This window comes from Leuciscus leuciscus, assembly GCF_965113295.1.
Source record: "Leuciscus leuciscus genome assembly, chromosome: 24".
NCBI classification, from domain to species: domain Eukaryota; kingdom Metazoa; phylum Chordata; class Actinopteri; order Cypriniformes; family Leuciscidae; genus Leuciscus; species Leuciscus leuciscus.
In genome coordinates this window covers 19874029-19895723 of record NC_138723.1, presented here as the reverse complement: position 1 = coordinate 19895723, position 21695 = coordinate 19874029, and the positions used below count along the sequence as shown (strand labels likewise).

At 40.8% G+C, this 21695-nt stretch overlaps 1 protein-coding gene across 7 annotated transcripts in view; it reads right to left on the bottom strand.

Annotated features, from left to right (window-relative positions):
• The window catches only part of ntm (neurotrimin), a 352115-nt gene that overhangs the window by 44190 nt on the left and 286230 nt on the right, over nucleotides 1-21695 (bottom strand). For all 7 annotated transcript variants that reach the window (XM_082158282.1, XM_082158283.1, XM_082158285.1 and 4 more), the window contains one exon: nucleotides 10768-11000. In XM_082158282.1, the coding sequence (XP_082014408.1) occupies nucleotides 10768-11000 (233 nt within the window). The remainder of the gene's footprint in view (nucleotides 1-10767; nucleotides 11001-21695) is intronic.

Genomic DNA, 21695 nt, shown 5'->3' with positions numbered 1-21695 from the left:
GCTGAAGAACTGGATGACGCAGTTTCTATGGCGGCATCTGAAGGCGAGGATTGGTCAGGCTCCGCGCCCCTCCCTCTCAGTGTGAACGCTCTGACACTAGAGCAAACATCGACGCCGAACTTCTCCGCGTCATGTCTCGCGCTGTCGACGAGCTGGGTCTCTGGCTTTCTCCAGCTGAACCCACTAGAGGCCGCCTCGACGACTGGTACCTGCCGGGGCGCCAACAGGCCCCTCACCAACGCGCCGCTCCATTTCTGCCCGAGGTCCACGAGGAGCTCACTAAGTGCTGGCGCGCGCCCCTTTCTGCGCGTACGTGCTCTACTTCCTCCACCACGCTCTCTACCGTGGACGGCGCAGAGGAAAAAGGCTATGTGACGCTCCCGCCACTTGAAGAAGCATTTGTGCCCTCCCACTGCAGGAAGTTGGAGGTCAAAAGCGGTTCACCCGTCTAAGCCGTGTAGAACCACTTCGGCTATGGCAAGCCGCGTTTATGCCGCCGCCGGTCAAGCAGCCTCTGCACTTCACGCCATGGCGACGCTTCAAGTGTTTCAGGCGAAACTCCTCCGCGCTATGGACGAGTCAGGACCTGACCCAGACAGCTTCAAGGACCTCCGAAGTGCAACGGACTTGGTGCTACGGGCTACTAAGACCACTGATCAGGCCATCGGCCGTAACATGGCCAGCCTCATTGTGTTGGAGCGCCATATATGGCTCAATTTAACTGAGATCAGGGACGCGGACAGAACCACCTTCCTCGACTCACCGGTCTCCACAGCTGGTCTCTTCGGCCCATCCGTCAGCGGCTTCGCTGAGCGCTTCACCGAAGCTCAAAAGGCTTCCAGTGCCATGAAGCACTTCCTTCCGAAGCGCTCCAGTTCGGCTTCACGGCGCCCCAAGAGCACGCCGCAGCCAGAAAAGACTGTGATCAGGTTCATCAGCCCCGCCCAGCGGCTGAGGCCAGCCAACGTCTGAAGCCAGCGAAACGGTACCCGTTCCCCAAGCGCCAGGGTCCCCGGCCGAAGCTCACGCTCGACCACGAGCCCAAGAAGCCGTCCTAGCTGGCTTAAAGAGGGGTTTATGTCCCGCCGCGGCCGGACCAGCCACGAAGATCGCTCGAGTGCTTCTCACAGCCCCCTCTTCAGCTCAGGCGGCTGGAGCAGTAGTAAATGCAGAACATGGGCCCGTCTTCTGTCACGCACCCCTGCACCAAAACTCTGTTTTTACAGCGACCCACAAAATGCACAAATCGAGCAAAATTTCTCTCATAAACCCATGTCGGTTCGGGCCCCCGAGTCTGGGCGTTCCACCGTCAGATATGATCTTACCCCTGGCTCAGCGGGCTCTGGCATGGCAAGCCATCCCCGGAGTTTCAAATTGGGTAATGAACATTATAAAGCGCGGCTACTCGCTTCCGCGCTGTTATCCAAACTTCAGTAAGGAGCACAACAGCTCATGTCCTCCGCGCCGAAGTTTCATGCCTGCTGGGGAAAGGGGCTATCGAGTTAGTTCCCAAATCTCAGAGCGAGTCTGGGTTTTACAGCCGTTATTTTCTCGTTCCGAAGAAAGACGGCGGCTTGAGGCCCATTTTAGATCTCAGACATCTGAACAAGGCCCTAATGAGACGGCCATTCAGAATGCTTACAACCAGACACATCCTAGCGCGAATTTTCCCAGGAGACTGGTTCTTCTCAGTGGATCTAAAAGAAGCGTACTTTCACATCCAAGTGAACCCCCACCACAGGCCATTCTTGAGATTCGCCTTCGAGGGGCAGACATATCAGTACACAGTCCTACCATTTGGACTGGCGCTAGCGCCTCGTACTTTCACGAAATGCATGGATGCGGCTCTCTCCCCCCTAAGACAGCGGGGAATGTGCATTCTGAACTACCTCGACGACTGGCTCATACTGACTCAGTCAGAGGCGGAGTCCCATACTCACAAAGCCTGGCTCCTCAGCCATCTGGAATGTCTAGGGCTCAGGGTAAATCTTGCCAAGAGTATACTGTCCCCCAGCCAACGTATCACGTTCCTGGGAATGGTTTTCGACTCCGTGCTTATGAGAGCATGGCCCACAACGGTCCGAGCTCTGTCAATTCAGCGGCTCGCTGCGTCGCTCAAAGAGGGCATCTATGTACGCCTCCGAACGTTTCAGAGGATTTTGGGCCTTATGGCTTCAGCATCATCAGTACTCCAACTAGGCCTACTGCGTATGCGTCCTCTTCAGCTTTGGCTAGCACCTCAAGTACCATCCCATGCATGGCGCTCGGGCCTTATGAATATCAGGGTGGATCAGCGCTGTATCAAAGCCCTGGACCCCTGGAAGAACACCGGCTGGTACCAGCAGGGTGTGAGTATGGGCTTGGTCTCAGAGAGGAGGGTCATTTCAACAGACGCCTCCAACTCCGGTTGGGGAGCCCTGTACGAGGGCAGGCCTGCCTCCGGCCTCTGGTCGAGCTCGGAGCAACGCCTTCACATCAACTGCCTCGAGATGAGAGCGGTTTTTCTTGCCCTAAAAACCTTCCTCCCATATCTGGCGGGACACCACGTCTTGGTCCGCACGGACAACATGTCGGTGGTGTCTTACATAAATCGCCAAGGCGGCCTCAGGTCTCCAAACCTGTTAGCCATAGCCACACAGCTACTGCTATGGGCTCAAACCAACCTGCGCTCACTCAGGGCAGCTCACGTGCCAGGCACGATGAACGTAGGAGCAAACATGCTTTCTCGGGGCAATGTTCGCCATGTGCAGGTGGATGGCTTGTCCTTAGGCAAGAGCTACCTTATAGTTCGCTTCCTTAAAGGAGCCAGAAGGCTTAACCCGCCTCGACCACCTTCAGTGCCGGCTTGGGACCTTTCACTGGTTCTACGGGCTCTTAAAGGAACCCCTTTCGAGCCATATCAGTCGGGTGATTTAAGACCTCTCTCTCTGAAAACCGCTCTGCTTTTAGCACTGGCATCAGTTAAAAGAGTAGGTGACTTACAAGCGCTCTCCACAAGCCCTTCCTGTCTTGAGTTTGGGCCTAATGACTCTAAAGTCTTCCTTAGGCCAAGACACGGATATGTACCTAAGGTGCTCGCAACACCGTTCAGAGCCCAGGTTATTTCTCTATCGGCCCTCCCAGTCTCGGGAGAAGATAGTGATGCTCTCACACTCTGCCCCGTCAGAGCTCTGAGAATATATTTGGAGCGTTCGGCCTCCTTCAGACAGTCGGAACAGCTCTTCGTCTGTTTCGGAGGCCGCACCAAAGGGTTGCCGACTACGAAACTCACGCTATCTAGATGGATAGTGGATGCTATTGCTCTGGCATACACCTCACTGGGCCTTTCGTGTCCCATAGGTGTAAGAGCTCACTCCACAAGAGGCATGGCTTCCTCTTGGGCATGGTCCAGTGGAGTTCCTATCGAAGACATTTGTGCGGCGGCCAGCTGGTCCGCTCCGTCCACATTTGTAAGGTTTTATAACCTTGAGGTCCCTGCTCTGCAGGCACGAGTTCTCTCCATCTAGGCCCTGGCTCTATGGACCCAGGCCAGTGTATAACTCAGACACTTGTTGTGACTTCACTATTTTATGTGGGAATATATTCTAGGTCCCTGGCTCTTCGACCCAGGCCTATGCACACTTAGTGGCCTTCTGGCTTCACTACATGTTTACATATCATCTTAGACCCGACATTCTGGTCTGTGATATTCAGACTGCTCTGTTTTAGTCCCGGGGCTCCCTGGATTCTCAGAATGGTCACAGGCAAATAGCACGGCGTTTTAAATTGGGTTCCCACAGCGTTTGCAACGCAGTACGAGAGAACGTTCTCATAAGGGAACGTCCTAGGTTACTTACGTAACCTTGGCTCCCTTAGCGATAAGAGACCGAGTACTGCGTTGCCTTGCTGTACTATTCGCCCATATCACGTGCTTCGCTTCAGTCGAATAAACCTGTCATATGGCGAGTTTTCTCTGTATTTATACTCTCCTGACGCGTCCAAATTGGCGCGCTCGAGTCTGGCAGGGCGCCAAGCACTCCTATTGGATCGCGCGCTCCTGCTCACTCGCCATAGGTTTATGCAGTTGCCACAGCACAGCCAATCACCTCGCTTCGCGGGCTATGATGCTCTCGCTGTGCAGCTGCAATGCGTTTTAAAATAAAGGCTTCAATATTCTCGAGAAAAGGAGTTTTCCCACAGCGTTTGCAACGCAGTACTCGTTCCCTTATCTCTAAGGGAACCGAGGTTACGTAAGTAACCTAGTACGTTTTCCTTGGTTTTTCCTTGTTCTCTTGAGTGTGTTTGAATGTGTATGTATGTGCAGGTGCTGCTTCTTAGACACTTTTCCGTTTGGTTTATTGATTTATTTTATTTTTCTTTTTTTTCTTTTCTTTTACCACTAGCCGGCGGGCTGTAAGAGATATGTGTTAGTGAACTGATGGTGGCCACCGGCTAGCGGTTTCTTCTCTTTGTTTGTCCCCCCCCCCCCTTCCCTATTAACAGCCTAACGTGGATTGTGCCTATAGGATAGATTAGCCTACCGGGCTCTAGTCTGGTTTCCTTAGAGTGTTTCACCCATTTGGAACCGATGTGTGCAGTGTAATGCGGTGAAGTGTGCATCTGTTGTAATAGCTCAACCAGCAACGTTGCTGTGGTGTGTAAGCTGAGTTTGTAGTGTTTGTTCTACTCTAAAGTGGTGTGCTTTAGCTCACGTGTGGTATCGAAACCTAGGCCTGTTTAAGCTTACATTCTGGTGGCTCACTCTACTATGGCTTATCCCTGTTAAATGATGAATTTGTGTGTTATTTATTGACTATCTAAAGCGACTCATTTTTAACTAAGATAAAATAAACATTGTATCTTTTTACTTTGCTAAACCAAGCCTGTGCGTGTTTCTTTATAAAAGAGTCCCCTTGCTCTCACCAGTCTTGTCCAAGGGGTGGCGTAGTCAGCACTGCCATCGCCCCACCAGGGGGGCGACAATTACTCTGAAAGTACTCTGTACTTTGTGCTCTCTTGCATTTTCTGCTCATATTTTACTCTTTTGTACACTTGTGCTGTTTTTCTCTTCGCTCTTCTTTCTATGTTCTGCGCTTGCTTTCCCAAATGTTGCAGTTCAAGTTTCATGTAAATTAGGGCGGGCTTAAGTGTAACCATTGGTCCACTAGTTCTAGAGTTGACGTCACACCAATGCGACTCGTGGCTACTGATGCTTACTTATACAGGGGAAGACGACAGTTCAATTTAACTCTACAAAGACTTTCAAGCAGTAAAGCTATCTGAACTCTGGACATAAATAATTAAATTAATATTTTTTGAGATACATGAGAATGTTAATGTGCACATATATACATAGCTATGTGTTATGTATTTACATAGCTACATAATTGCATATTACTTTAGGATTAATGTTATATAGCTTCAAATTTGAATACAGTAACATCTCCATCAGGGATAGGTAACGTTGTTTCTGGAGTGCCGCTGTCCTGCAGAGTTTAGCGTCAACTCCGATAAAAACCTCACCTGTCTGTAGTATTAATTATCCTAAAGACGATGATTAGCTGGTTCAGGTGTGTTTGATTAGGGTTGGAGGAGCTAAACTCTGCACCCAGGACCGACATTGCCCATCCTTGTTATTGATTAAATATGAAAGTAAAACAGTCAGTAGGTGGTGGCAAGTTACTGTTTTTACGAGTGAGTTATTTGTTCAAACTTCTCGTTCAAATCGGCATTTCTTTGATGAAACTCTGTTGTGTTGCTCGGAGAAGATCGACGCTCGCGGTGCCAGGTCCAGAGGTAAGTGCATTAGAGGTGAATGATGGATCATCAGACAGGCACAACTGTGACAGGTCGTCGTTAGGATGACGAATTTAACGATAACATATTGCCAGGTATACATATATACCAGCAACAGGTTGAGTTGCAGGCACACATGCAGTTTAAAGGTGTCCTGCCACGGAAAGATTTTTGCCAGCTGAGTTGATGGTCGTCTTCCCCTGTATAAGTAAGCATCAGTAGCCATGAGTCGCATTGGTGTGGCGTCAACTCCCCTCTTCGATTGATTGGCTAGAGGAGGACCTGTCAATCTAGAACTAGTCGACCAATGGTGACGCTTAAGCCCACCCTAATTTACATGAAATTCAAACTGCAACATTTGTGAAAGCAAGCGCAGAACATAGAAAGAAGAGCGTAGAGAAAAACAGCACAAGCGTACAAAAGAGTAAAATATGAGCAGAAAATGCAAGAGAGCACAAAGTACAGAGTAATAAAACCAAGGAAAACATACTTTTTAAGAAAGCATGACCATAAGTTTAAGTTTTGTGCAAAATAACTTTTAATGCGTTTAATGTTTTTATTCATGCTTGTTATTTCTTGATTCATGCTTATTATATTTTGATCTGTGACCACGTTGTTTGCTATTCTGATCATTTTGCATTATTTTTTTCAGTTTGTGCAATATATTTGTACGTGTATTTTTACATTTTTGATTCACGCTTATTTTTTGATCCGTGGCTGCAATACTTTAGACGGGATATTGATCCCATACTCATTGTTATTATACATGTATTTTAAGTCATTTTAAAGGCTGTTGTTCACTTAGGTCTAGGGGTGGGCGGTATGACCAAAATTCTGTTTCACGGTATGACTAATTTTATTTCACGGTAACGATATATTTCACGATATAGTTATAACTTATATATTTATATAGTTATTCTCGAAAAATCGACAAAAAGGGCTTTGTATAATAAATAAACCCAAATACTTTATAAATGAAAAGTACTTCGCTTTGTTTGAATTTTCTTTTTCTTTTCTTTGGTAAATTATTTATTTGGTAAACTATTTTTAATAGCTAAATATAGTAAACAAAACACTCATCAACTTTTAGATTAACTGCCCCCAACTGATTGATATTAAATACAACTCAAACTTTAAATAAAGTGTTGCTGAATAATTTTTCAATCTCATGTTATTGCTTTAATTCATCAGTCAGTCTGAATATTTTTTATTGAACTATTCTATTCATAATAAATGAGTTACTTCCTTTTAATTTGTTAGGATATTAGTAAATACTAGTTATGTTTAAATGTTTTCCCGGTACATTATTTGCAATGTCTGCTTATACTGCGTTTTAAAGGGCTTGTTTTGCTCTTTTTGTGATAGGTTGGCAGCTGTCACCTAAAGCTTTAATCAAGAGAGTTTCAGAAGTGTTAAGTTCATCAAATTCATAAGTGACTAGGAGAACAGCAGTATGAAAACCGAACAGCAGCTACTGTTAGTGTTGACCAAGTAGTGTAAATTATACACACCTTGTAAATGCGTCATTATTTTACCATAGCCCGGTGAACACCGACACACCGCGCTCCCTCTCAGTGCGTGTAGTAGCCTACACTGCACTGCACGCGCGCGTCTTTTGCATCAGTAAAATGCGATCGGTTAATTTGAGTGACAAGTTGTAATCACGCATTGAATCAAAGGAAGATTGTATCAGCTGGTTCAGTGGACAATTGTTTGGAGTTAGAAACATATAACTCGCGCTGCATATTTAGTAATTTTGCCTCAGATACAGGATTATACATTCGCTTTAACAAGCAGGTTGTTCATTACCACGGCAACCGCTCGCATGTCATGCTGAATGCGATTTTCGTGTTTAAAAAGTAACTATAATACATAAGAAACACTTAGAATGATATATGAACTGTTGTTGTCAAGTAAGCTTCATGCTTTCCCCGTTGCGATCGTGCACACCTCTAAACTGTAGCCTACGGGTGCCGCACTGCTCTAGTTGACTGCTGCGCCTTTTCCCCCGAAAATATCACGTTAACAACAACCCTTTAGAAAACGTAATTCCTTTGTGAATCCTCTTGATCTGCTTTTTCCATGTTTCTTTGACAAATCTCAGTGTCTCCGTCTCACGCACGCTGCACGTGAGTTAACCACGCCCACTTATTTACATGTCGCGGTATCACGGAATAAAAAAATCTGTTACGTTGACATTTTCTACCGCGGTAACGATATATACCGTCATACCGCCCAGCCCTACTTAGGTCTATTTTTTTTTACCACAAAATGTATTATCAGTTTACTCGATTAATCTTCAAATAACCAACAGATTACTCGATTACCAAAATAATTGTAGGTGACAGCCCTAATTCAGATTATCTAGACAAACTTTGTCAAAAACTATAGTGATGTAAATTTCTTTGGATTTCAACTGCTTTCTTTGAATTTCAGTTGTTACTTCAATTAAGATTTGCACTCATCTAATACTGTGACTTCGTTCCGCACTGTTTATGCTTTGGACATGAATTATAGCTCAAAGTATGTGGGTTTGTGAGAATAGGTGTGATATTACTTCTATAAGTTCTGGAAAAAATACTAACCATAGACTAAAGGAGGGAACTGAGCCATATGTAGTAGTAACTTTCTGAATTTTACATTTTAAACTCTCAAGTCTAAGCAACAGTGATGCCTGCCTCAGCAAACACCACTAATACAATTTTCATAGATGTGAAAGATATTTCTTGCAGCTCTTCCCCAAATCCTGCCCATTCTTTGATCTCACGTTCAGTTTAATTGATGATGTCTTGAGAGGTCTTCTCCACTGACGCAAGTATGAACTCATCTAACCCAACGTACAGGTCTTCCTTTTTAGATCAAAGACTCTCTCAGAACCATGTGTCAGTGAGGCTAATTACAACAAACAAAGATTTAACCACAGCTTATCAACTAACACAAATCCAGGTCTGAACCATTAGCCATAAGTTAATAACTGGACCTCTTTGAAACAATTCTGGGTTATTTGCTATAGGTGCTTTCCCTCAACTTGCTTGCCTTTCAGGACAAAAACTACATCACACTGCACTGTTGCAATTAAAAGGGAAAACTTTAAAGGGATACTCCACCGAAAAATGAAAATTCTGTCATCATATACTCACCCTCATGTTCTTTCAAACCTGTATGAATTTCTTTCTTTTGCTGAACAGAAAGGAAGATATCTAGAAGAATGTCAGTAACCAGACAGTTTTAGATACCATTGACTTCCATAGTATATTTTTTTCCTACTATGGAAGTCAATGGTATCTAAAACTGTCTGGTTCGGTGGAGTATCCCTTTAAATAAACCAATAGTATGGTGACTATATATGTTAAATAGATGTTTTTGCCCACAATTCAGCTTTGTGTAACATCATATTGCAGGAAACTTTGAAAATGTAACTTTTGGAATTAATTATAACAGTTTTTTAATAATTTATTAATTTATTAATTTATTAAGTGTTTAATTTAATTTACTTTAAACAAGTAGGCTATGACTAAGGTTTCATGTGTTAAGAACAATTAATAGCTTTTATTCATATTCAAACTAATATCAAAAATGTCAAAAAATATTATGGGAAAAATATTAGATAAAATTAAAACATACTAAAGAGGGTTAAGATTTGGGAACAAAGCCTGATGGGTAAACATAGTCAAAAGCTAATTTTGTCATGTAGAATGACTGAACATTTATTTTTAACAAATTATTTTGATACATCATGTTGGTTAGGAGCCACCATTACTATGAGTTTGCCAAGTACAACATATTTTGTTTGCCTTATCATTCATTCAATGGAGAATTAGTGTTGGAATAAACATTTAACTACCAAAAAAGACTCACAAATTCCCACAATATTACTCAATGAGTTTTGCATTGAAAGCTCGAATTCTGCAGTGGTGAGCTGCTGTGCTCTAAATCTCTAGCCAGTGTACAGTACCTCCAGTCGGCACTGTTATGACTTACTGCATCACTGCACAGGAATGACACTGCCATCAATCATATTAACACTGGACCCACAAATCAGGAGCAAAAAATGCACCCCCAAGGTTTTACACAATCAGCATTAATTACATAATTATCCACTTCATTAAAATACCCAATATCGTAACTGGAGTTCAAGGTGTTTCAAACCGATACTGAAAAAGGGCCTCCAGAAATGATATTATACCTGTACAAACATACAGACTATGTGCACACATTCAGGCACAAGCATATTAAAGAGATAATTCACCTAAAAATGAAAATTCATCATTTACTCACCCCCTCATAGTCAGTACGAAACTTTAATGACTTTGTTTTACTTGAAATACAAAATAAATGATATTGCAGAAAGCTGCTTGTTTTGAAAGTGACTTCTTTGTGTGCGGTGCTTCATACATACTGTACATTGCTACACTATTGACAACAGGGCAATGGGCGTTTTTGCTCGTGAAATTTTGCTAATGTGAAAATGTGACCTTTACTTTATAATAGGAAACATAAAAGTGGTTATTTATACAACTTTATATATTGAATGTCTTCTCAAGTCATACGATGGCTTAATATGATGTAAAGACTAACATTTAAGTAGTTATTTGCAGAAAATCTGTTTAACATTTTACAGTTCAGTTCAATTATGATGCAACAGGACACAGCACATCAGGTTTGACATCCAAGATTTGAAACATTATTGGTTCTTGTAAGACTAGAAATACAACTCACAAGTCAAATGGACTACTTTTGTGTCACTTTTATGGTCCTTTTTGTCATTTTAGAGCTTCACTGCTCCAATCCCCATTATAGAAAACGGCACTCTGGATATTCTGCAATATTTTTTCATTCAGAAAGATGATTGAAACTCATACAGTTTTTACAACGACGCAAGCGTGAGTAAATGATGACAGTATTTCAATTTTGGATGAAGTGCTCCTTTACAAAAGCGTATAAAAGCATTCACCCTCAGTGCTCTGCACCGTGACACATCAGAAAACTCACCTTGAACGATGATGTGCACGGAAGTGGTTCTGGGTCTGCTGCTAGTCTGCACCGCGCAGATGTATTGGCCCTCGTCTGTCAAGTCCACATCCTCTATCTTGATGGTGAACTCATCCTGGTTCAGAGTAACCAAACTCACCCGGGGGTCCACAGACCACTTATCCTCTCCGGCGTACAGTATACTTGATCTGTTCAGCCATGCTGTGTGTGTCACAAAGTCCCCTTGTGAGCAACTACAAGAGAAGAGAGAGAACCAAAGAGAATACTTAACCCTTAGCATTAGCATGTGCGCTACGAGCAAAGTTCCCCGCTGAATTATTACCGGTGTATCCCTTTGTTACTAAAGCACTGGGATTCATCATTTAAATTCAAATATTCATTAGCATTCATTCAAATAGTCCCCCTGGTACTGTACGTCGGAAGACTGCATCTGTTTCGGAAGCGAGTGCGAATGTATTCCCTAGATATTAAGCAAGGAAGAACAACATGGTTAGACATCGATCAAACCCTCCTGAAGATTGAGTTTATTAAATTCAGTGACCCCCAGATAATATTTAAAGCTAAACTGGCTGGGAGGGGGGAACAGCCTCTTAGTGCTTTTGACTTAAAGACAATGCCATCTCTCTTTATTACGGATACAATGGAATTAGATGCTAATTACTTACAGGCCTTCCTTAAATGAGGACATGCTGTGTCTAATTACAGCTATGCCTAACAGTTAGCAGCAGAGGCCAAAAAGGGCCTCTTCATATACTGTAGGGCTATTAAAATCAAAAGCAATCATGCGCTTAATTGATTACTTGCCTGATTAACCATTCAATAAAACGCAGGGACAATTTTCATGCAATCTTTGTTTTATCTCTGGTAGCATCACAGCCCAAAAATCTTTGGCACACATTCGAATAATAGGCGTTCGGTGCTCATTAAAGCCCATTATGGTTATAATGCTTGCGCGCTCATCTTAGTCGATTCAGTGAGAGGCACAGAGCTGAACTACTTTAGCTTCTAGAGGGCAAAATCCAAAGCACCAGGGACAGATGTGGTAAATGTGCTTCTTTGTGTCTTTTTTTTTTTCTCCCTAGGCAGGCGGGCAGAAGTACTGGGGTACAAGCAAAGGCGTTCGTTTTCACGGGAGTGGAAACTGCGGCACTGGCCTCTACCTCGTCTTATAATAGACTAAATGAGAACGCTGGAGATCAGTGGAAAGATCAAGCCTTTTCCCTGTGGACGGGTTCATAATACACTGCAGGGCATCCTACGCAGAAATATTAAAGTCGCCCGTCTCCAATCTGTCTTCCCCTTGCTCTTCTCTATAAGGTGGCAATGTGTCATTTCTGCAGCAAAAACCAAACTGACCAAAATAAATAATAAAAATAAAACATGAGATTAATCAATTATTTGCATAAAAATAAAATAAAACAAAATAAAAATAAACATATCTAATTCTACAGATAAAAATGAGATTTTAAACAACATTGAAAAGTGTCAGCACAACTTATTAGTGTGTGTGTGTGTGTATATGTATACAGTATCTTCATTATTATTTTTTTCAAAGTGTTAATGGATCAAGCTGCCTTTTTTTAGGAAAAATATTTGAGGATCTGTGGCATCAAAAAGTAAAAAAAAACCCTGGTTCAATAAAAATCTCCCTAGGTCAATGCAAGAGAAGCAAGTAAGAGGCGAGCCACCCATAATAGGAGGAGGAGACGCGTCGGCTGGCATATAAAGCACACGGTTGCCAAACAGGGTAACAAAGCACACTCAAGGGCATTCAAAGTTGGCTGGAATAATAGAAAAAAATGCAAAGCAAAAGCAGCTGTTGCACCGGTAATTGAACGAAACCCCCGATGAAACAGTTTATGGGATCAAAGAGCAAAGCTCTCACACATTCGTCATGTAGACATGGATGATATGGTAACAGCATTGCTGTTCAAATAGCCTTTCGCTGCACACGGCTGGTGTGCTTGCATGTACACACAGATGACTGAGTCTGCACTTATGCAAGACTGTATGTTTAAGGGAACTGTTCACCCAAAGACGAAAGATTTGCCATTAATATTTACGCAAAATCAAATCGGAATGACTTTCTTTGTTCAGTGTGAAACACAATAGGTGAATTTTTGTTGAATATCCAGATTTTCTTGTCAAGTCTTCTGAAGCCATTTGAAAGTTTTTTGTGGCAGACAGAAAATTTATTTATCTAATCTATTCACTGAAAAGATCAGACAAATCAGAACAATCACGAACATACCAAAAATAACTAGGAAGAATTTAATTAAACAATGATAAAAATTTTGTAAAAAAATAAAGAAATTACACTTTGACCGGTATCACTTTATTTTAATGTGTCTTTGTTACACGTTACATGTACTTTAGCAATAACTAGAAACTAGGCATAATTACATGCAACTAACCCTAAACCAAACCCTAATCCTACCCTAACCCTATAGTAAGTACATGTAGTTAATTACAATTACTTAGTACTTCAATGTATAATTACACTGTAACGGGGACACAGTAACCCTTTGACCTATTCATCACACAAAGCTATTATATGACAGAAGACTTACCGTTTGAGGCTGTTTCCACTATAGACGCAATAAAGCGACCACTACAAATATATTTGTTTCTCATGTCAGAAACAGCATCACTGATTATAATGTGTTCTATTTGCTTTTGTCTCATCGCTCACATCTGGTGTAGACACTGTGTTAAAAAAAAGTCATTTTAATTGTGGGGTGAACTATTGCAAGTACATGTGCACTGTAGGGACTGCACATTGTTAGTTCAGCTATCATATTAAAATATTATTTACAGCATCACCATAAAATGCTGTGCATTATAATAACAGCCTCTTGGTAAGACACTGAGGGTGAATCCAATCCAATCAGTCTTAACCTTGAGCAGTCAGAACCTTCTGGAAACCTGTAGTGCAGCATCTCTGGCCACTAGAGCATGTCTGAGCTGCATGTTCATAGCGCCACACTGAATCAGCACAATGCAACAAATACATAAATTAAAAATAACTCCGCCTTATATTCCCTTATCAGAGAAGAGCAGACAGCAAACCATTTTAATCCAAATAAAGTGTCTACCCTTTCAGTGCAATGAAAAGCATCCAAGGGCGGGGAAAATTAAGCATGCGGAATAAACAAGCATGGCCCTCGTCCATTTTTTTGCCTTGACACCGAAATGCATGCGCTCTGGGACAATAGAAGCTTTTTTTTGCATCATCATGGGATGTTTGACTATTCTCATCCTAGTACAGATTACAAAGCGTCAATTTTTAATGCAATGTCATCATGTTATTGCTAAATGTTTTTTTAGTTAGTTTAGAATTACTTTGGGTATTCATTCTCAGTGCACGTTGCAATCGAGTCACAGATCCAACTCTATTTCAGCTAGAAGTGCATCAAGCATATCCCACTGTACTTGTGGAGGGCAAAAATATATCGAGTATCAGACCAAGTGCGGTTTTGAAAATAAATCTTACCGCAGCCCCCTCTGGCTACCTTGTGACATGAACAAGAGAGGGCATTCATTATTAATTTACTTTGGAGAAAGGGATTGATTTGGCATCGAAGTATATAGAGGAAAAAAAGCTATAATATATAACACTGGATTACCTCCAAATAACATTACTGTCAGGGAGTTAGAGTTCAGTCAAGATAGAACATTGCTGCTACCTGGACGGTAAGGATGTATTGATTTTCGTCCGAAACACACACACCGTTAGGGCAACATAGCATGTGAGGCAGGGGGTTGAATACACTGTCAACACAGACAGATGGAACAACTTGATTGTTTTCATGTTTTCTCAAGAACAGTGCTGGATGTACAAATTTTACTCCCAAGGGTGTCGAGGGTCTGCGCGCTCACTCTTTCACTTTAATTTCAGATTTTAAGAGCTGACTCATTCCTCTTTCTCTCCCATAAGTGGATACTGAGAGTGATTGAGTTATTTTCATTCATTTTGAAGTCTTTAAGTGCACAAAGTGCTAATCAATTATTTCATTAAGAGATTTTAAAAGCACTGAAATTTACAACTTCACAGCGCTGAAATATAATGGCGAAGAAACTCTTCAAAGTTTAAAGGAACAAGAGGTGCTAAAACAATTTGCTATGTTGAACTCATGGCTGAAATAGAGCTTTGGTTCTCAGACTGACTTGCACCATAAGGCATTAATTTGCTCCCTTAAACCACACATCTCGACATCACATGGTGCGGGTTTGCGTTACTATGGAAATCTCTCAGCCTCTTGGCTACCACGTGAGGTGAACAAACTTCACAGACCACTTTCCCATGATAATTAAAAGTTAAACACAACACAAGAGACATTTCAGTACACTTCAGTGCTTAAAGGATCATTTGAAGAACACTTATTTTTCGTTCCAAATTTCATCTTTTGAAATCAAACAGATCGATGTACTGTGTAAAAACACTAGGCCTACAATTATAGGTTTGCATGTTAGGATAGTGTTTAGTATGATCTTTGTGCAGTTCATATGGCACATTCAGCACTGTTTATTTTGTTAAATATAACTCAAATGTGTAAAAACTGCTATTAAAGTATAGGGCAGAGGTAATTATATTTGACCTGACAGCAAATCGCAACCTGTAACAAATCGTTGTCATTCATTTCACAACAAAGTTTACATAAATGTCTTAAAGTCCCCTGTAATCATTAAAGGGATACTTCAGGATTTAGCATTAAGCTTTGTATTAGTAGAAAACCTGTAGTATTTTCGAATTACCGTGCTTTCCACCCTCATATCCCCCTGAGATGAGAGATTTATAAATTTTTTGTCTGGAAAAAATCCTCCGATGACGCAAAAATCTTCATTTTGCGTCATCGGAGGATTTCCTGGCCAGAGGCTAAAGACTACAGCCAGTAGGAGGGGCTGTCCCGCATGTGCTCAACCCGCCCATAGAAGGTGGGATCTCACTCACAGAATGTACACAGTATCAGTCGTCTTTCTTTGGAAGCTAAGCTAGCAGGCTCTTGTTCTGTGGAGAAAGCTGAGTAGTAGGAGAAAGCTGAGTAGTAGGAGTTACCATACTCTTTTTCCCGGACATGTCCGGCCGTCGAGATCGTCCAAAATGTCCGGGATTCAGCTTTTGCTTTCTGCAGTCGCCATTCATTGTTTAGATGCACACTTTTTGTTTCAATCTAACTGAATTCATTTCGATTGGTGAATCTGAATGTAGTGTTTACATGAACGCTAAACAAGTGATCGGTTGATGTGCGTTTTAACATTGCTAAGAAAATTCCCGCTCCTCCGTGAGAGATAGCCTATGAGACCGGTGCGTCTCAGTAATAACGCCACCAGCCTCGCGCCGTTCTCCCGCGGCCCTCAGCCTGGTCCTGCTCGCCACAGTAAACATAATGAATGGCGACTGTAGAACGCAAAAGCCGAATCCCGGACATTTTGGGCGATCTCGATATCCCGGGCAAACTCGTCACGGAGACTCACTAGTAGCATAACCTTGTTGTTTTCAACTGCGCTCTCTTACCGGGAGGCGTGGCCTCGTAGAGCAGCGAAGCAAGTGCATTCTGGGAGTTGTTGTCTTTCATCCACATAAGCCAAAAATACATTTTCTGGCTTTTCTCAGTCTAGAAAACTCCAAATTCAAAAATTTCTTCACATTTCTTCTACATAAATGGCCTATTTTAAATACACATTCATCTTTCCAGAGGTGAAGTATCCCTTTAATTTAAGCACTTAAAGTACCCCTGTAGTCAATAAGGCTACGTTCACACTGCAGGGCTTAATGCTCAATTCCGATTTTTTGAAAAAATTCGATTTTTTTGCAAGGCCGTTCACATTTCCAATTAAATGCGACCTTTCGTGATCTCCTGTGTGAACGTGAAATGACCCAGAAGTGACCCGCATGCGCAGAAGAGTACTCAACGGTCAACGACGTCACTTGTTGTTTGCGGAAGTAGCTAAACTTTAACTGTGATTCTCTCACACACACACACACACACACCTCATTTAGTATATGCGGTTCTATGAATATGCAAATTAGCTCTGCCTCCACTCACTCACACCAGGTCAGAGATGCACTCGTTGATGATCACACGGTTGACGTGATTGGTTACAAGGTAGTTTGTGACGTCAGAAACACCAGCAATTTCAAACTGCGTTTTTGAGACTGTCTTTTGTTCACTGCATTTTTAAGGAGAAAATACTCAGCAATGGTGTTGACTTGTGAATTTGCACATGTCTTAAAGCACATTACAAACATCACACAGACATATAAACAACAACATTAAAAACTGGATTTTTAAAACTAATCTTTGATCACTAAAATTACATATTTAAAAGTTTTTTTTCCCTATGAAAATAATTTCTTCATGCCTTAAAAATAGCTTGAATGCAACTCTACAGCTACATCCTTGCTTCATTTAGTAAACAGAATTAATATCCAAATTAATCTCCGCCTTCACTCAATTGAGCAGCTCAAACTACCTGATCCACTTGGTCAACTGTAGTACATGCTACACAATGGCATACTGGTTTAATTCAGCCTTTTATGTTTGAACCAGAAACTGATTCAGAAGAACAGGAAGATCAAATTATATAGGTTCGTCTACAATTCGATGTATCAGAATGTATCAGTAGCGTGTTTTATGTATCGCTCTATACAACATCGGACACATAACTGTAATTGAAATGATTAGCCTTTGGCTTGACTACATTATCAAACAGCTAATTTTGCTAATGTTACACAAACCATGTTCCCGTTTGCCATCTCAGAGTCAGACAGCTGCTAAAAATCAGCATCCATCAGTGGCATATAGTTAATCATAACATCGTAATATACATCATATACATAATTCACTCACTATATTGCTAAACCTACATGATTTGTCATATTACAGTAACAGAACAATACACCGGGATAACCTGGCTTCTCTTGAGACTACCTTGCTTTGCAGCATAGATAATTATATGCTAAAAACTGCTCCGCACATTGACAAGATTGGTTACAAAATCTTTGTGACATAGAGAACAAGGGCAATTTCAAACGGAGAGAGAGAGAGATAGAATATTTTTTTTGCAAATTCCATATATAGAAATTAAATATCCTCTCTAATGTTTACAGATTTAGTATGTATAATGTATTTAGTATGTATCTTCAACATTATAAGTATCTGGAATGAAGTAGCAGTTGGATTATGAGCCAGAATCCTGTTCCAGTTAAAATAAGATTAATATAAACATATCTGTGTAAAGTATTCATCTGGGTACGAGTCCCAGTTTTAAAATCCAGTCCGTCTCCGAAGGCACGGTGAGATGAGCACTATCTGTGTACTTCTGCTCTCTCTGGGCTTTGAAATAGGTATGGAACAACTGTTAAGGGAACTGGAATCCTTTTCCATCTCTCTGGGCTGGGTAAAAAACAACAACAAAAAAACACACACACAAAAAAAAACAATTGACATTGTCAGGACTCACTGGTTGCTTTTTGCTGTGACCATTTGCTGTGCAAACACACAAACAATTTCTATCTTGTTGTCTGTGCTTTTGTCCTTCTCTGTCTCTCATTCTCACTCACAATGTGATGAAAGAAATATGAGAGGCTACACTATTTGATGTGATGTTCTGCATCACTCCATAAGATGTGCACTCAGATTGCAGTGATGGTATTCAGGCTGAACCAAGATGAGCAGAGCAAATTACCTCTCTTCTGGTCTGTCTAACACAAGGCCAAACCACCCGAGGCATCCTACCAGCACTGCTGTTACTCACGTCCACCTAGACATCCGTAAATAGTTGCAGATGAGGTTGAATTAGAAACACACAGATCTAAATACATGGTAAACAAATTGGTTGGCGCTCACGTTTAAAGATCACATAGTATTGCATATAGTACATAGAATTGCATAGTATTAATTTATCATCAAAGAATAAAGTATATTATACACAAACATACATATATATCAAAAGTCAAAGATCAAAAGTGAAAGACACAGACAGACATTTTGTAAAACAAATTGTACATTTAAAAGGTAAATTCATCAATCTAGTGCACTTTGACAGTTCAAAATTAAGGGCTTCAACCCAAGTTCAGTGTGCAAAATGAACAAAGAGAAAGTCTGTGCTTTGACTTGTATCTGAACTTTAATAAAGGGGACTCAAACCTCTTTTTAGCTGTCTACATTACATATTATTCCTTTAATAGTAAGAACCATATATTGTAAAACAAATGCGCTGAAAAATAAATGAAACTTTCATCATTACCCCTCTTTCACACCGCAAGCGTGAGCGGCGCACGAGCGGCGCGTCCGCGCAACTACATCGTCACTGCAGCAGCAGACTCTCGCGAGTATTCACACTGGAAGCGTAGCTAAGTACAGCGTCACAGCAGCGGCTGCGTGTTCGGCAGACAATAAAACCATTTCAAACAATGACAAGTTCTTTCAACATTTTTGTTTTTATACATTATAACTTGCAGAATATTTGTAATACCTGGAAGAGTTTGTTTTATCTAAAATCGTTGTTCATGGTCTACTTTACCGCCGTACGTATTTAAACATTTTGTTTTAATTCCTTTTAGAACGTGTTGTTTTTTGGGTCATAAAGCACTTTGTGCTTCTCGACCTCCTCGTGTCATCCATTGATACAGGTTGTGTTTACATCATCTGCCGCACGCACATGTTTACTAGAGCCTATATAGCATAGTGTCTGTGTATTATATAATAAACTCAAATAAAGTTTATATCTTATTTTGTGGCTAGTTTGACTTTATTTTATTTTTATAATACTACCATACTTTCACCCAAAACGAATAATTAAACGCTTGCGGTGTGAAACCGGGGTTAGTTTTATCCTAATTTCTATCCATGCAAGAGATAAACCCATGAACTTTTATTTTGACGGAATCTGCAGTCGAGCGAGATTTTGGCGGAAAACAAGTTTACAAACGCTTTTCATTACAAATCTAATGAAATGCTGTAAACGTCAACTCTGCAAAATGTGAAAATAATGTGTAACTGCGTTACCAAATGCACGCTAAACTCAGCACATGCACTGATAGAGTTCACTGCATTCATTCACTGTGAACTGAGATACGGAGCTGATCGCGTGAGCGAAGTGCGTACTTCTCATTGCTCAGCGCAAACAGACAGTCTTTTGATAAGAACACAAAGCCTTATCGTGTTTTTGATTTTAGTTAGGTTGACAGCAAAGGAGCGAAACATGACATTAAAGAGCTTTTATGTTATTATGAGAAGTTTAAATATATTTTCGGGCCGCTACAGTCTAGTTAATGAATGGGAAGCACTGAAATATGTGACCCCGCCTGTGAAACCCCGGCTAAAGTCGCAGAATCTAATTATTGAGTAAAAGAGCGTCAAAGAAGTCATAGCCATAAAAATGACAAAAATAGGTAATGTGTGTTTATTGCTGTAAATGATAGATTATACCGAGGGTTTTGAGATGCAATACTCATTTTCATTTATAACATGATAAATACTGAAATTAATGATTTTATTGACACTACGTTATACTTTTTATACTTTCGCGCAAAAAAGAAAAAAAATGGACATGGGCTTCCGAAACATTGATTTCAATTTCAATCGTCTCTGGGTTCATTTTGGCGCAACAACACCTGCTGATTCTTATATAATTCAGTTCAGGAACTTCTTTTCTACCATAAGAAAGAGTAAACAGACCTTAATATCAATCCGCACGAGCGGCAATCACGTCAACTTTAGTTAAGGCAAAGAAAAATGTGACTTAAGCCGGGTTCAGATGTCTGTGGAGATTGTTTCGTGTCATCGCCAATATTTTAAGAATATCTTATTTGTTTTGTAGCTCAATATTCTACCAATAATAATGTTGATGAACTATCTGACATGGCGGCACTGAAGCATGAGTTGAATAGTTGAGTAAAATAGTTGATTGCTTAAACAGCTTGTTTGATATTAATCTCCGTGGAATTCCCCCAAATTATGATATAACCGGTTTTATAGCAGATTATTTTCTGGTGGATGATGGTGATGATGAACAGGACACATTCTTGGACGAAACTGACGAGGAATTTGACGGCAAGTTTTTGTCTTTTTTTTTTATGCTAAATGTATAGCCTACTGTAAATGTATACTGACAGTGTTCAGCCAATGTAATGCTAACACAGAATTCATCATGTGATGCAAAAATATTGGATGTAAATGTTTATTACAGATTTGTTGATTGGGATTGAATCTGTTTAAATTAATTAAGTTTATGACATGATGTTTATTTGTTTGATTACACTCTGAATTGAAGTCTGCTTACCATAGCACCTGTTTCTTGTCCCTCTACCCTCCCCTCAATTAATCAGATCCAGTCTGACTAAACTGAAAAACTGATATTTTCATATAAAATGCTTTATTATTCCCTTTAAATGTGGAATTAGACCCCTACCCCATTCTTGTATGTTACACCATCATGTTTGTAGGTCTCTTGCTTTGAATTGAAAAATTTCTCCTTGCTTTTTCAGGCAGTGACCAACATGATGATGAGGATGAGCAAATGAAGAAGGAACACCAACAAGAAGAATTTGCTTAATGCTGGAAGTCAAGATGTGGAATTAAAAATAGGTTTCTCTTGCAACTGCAAGTATATATTTTGTGAATAGAATCCATGAGATTATCAAATATTTAGCAAATGTTTTGCATTTTAGAACATGTACAAAGTTTGAGACTGACCTGTTAAAGGGAAAGTTCACCCAAAAATGATTTACTCATACTCGCCCTCATGTTATTCTAAACATGTATACGTTTCTTTCTTCTGTTTAACACAATATATATATATATATATATATATATATATATATATATATATATATATATATATATTTTTTTTTTTTTTTTTTTATGTTGGTAACCAGACAGTTGGCAGCACCCACTGACTTCCATAATATATTTTTCCTACAA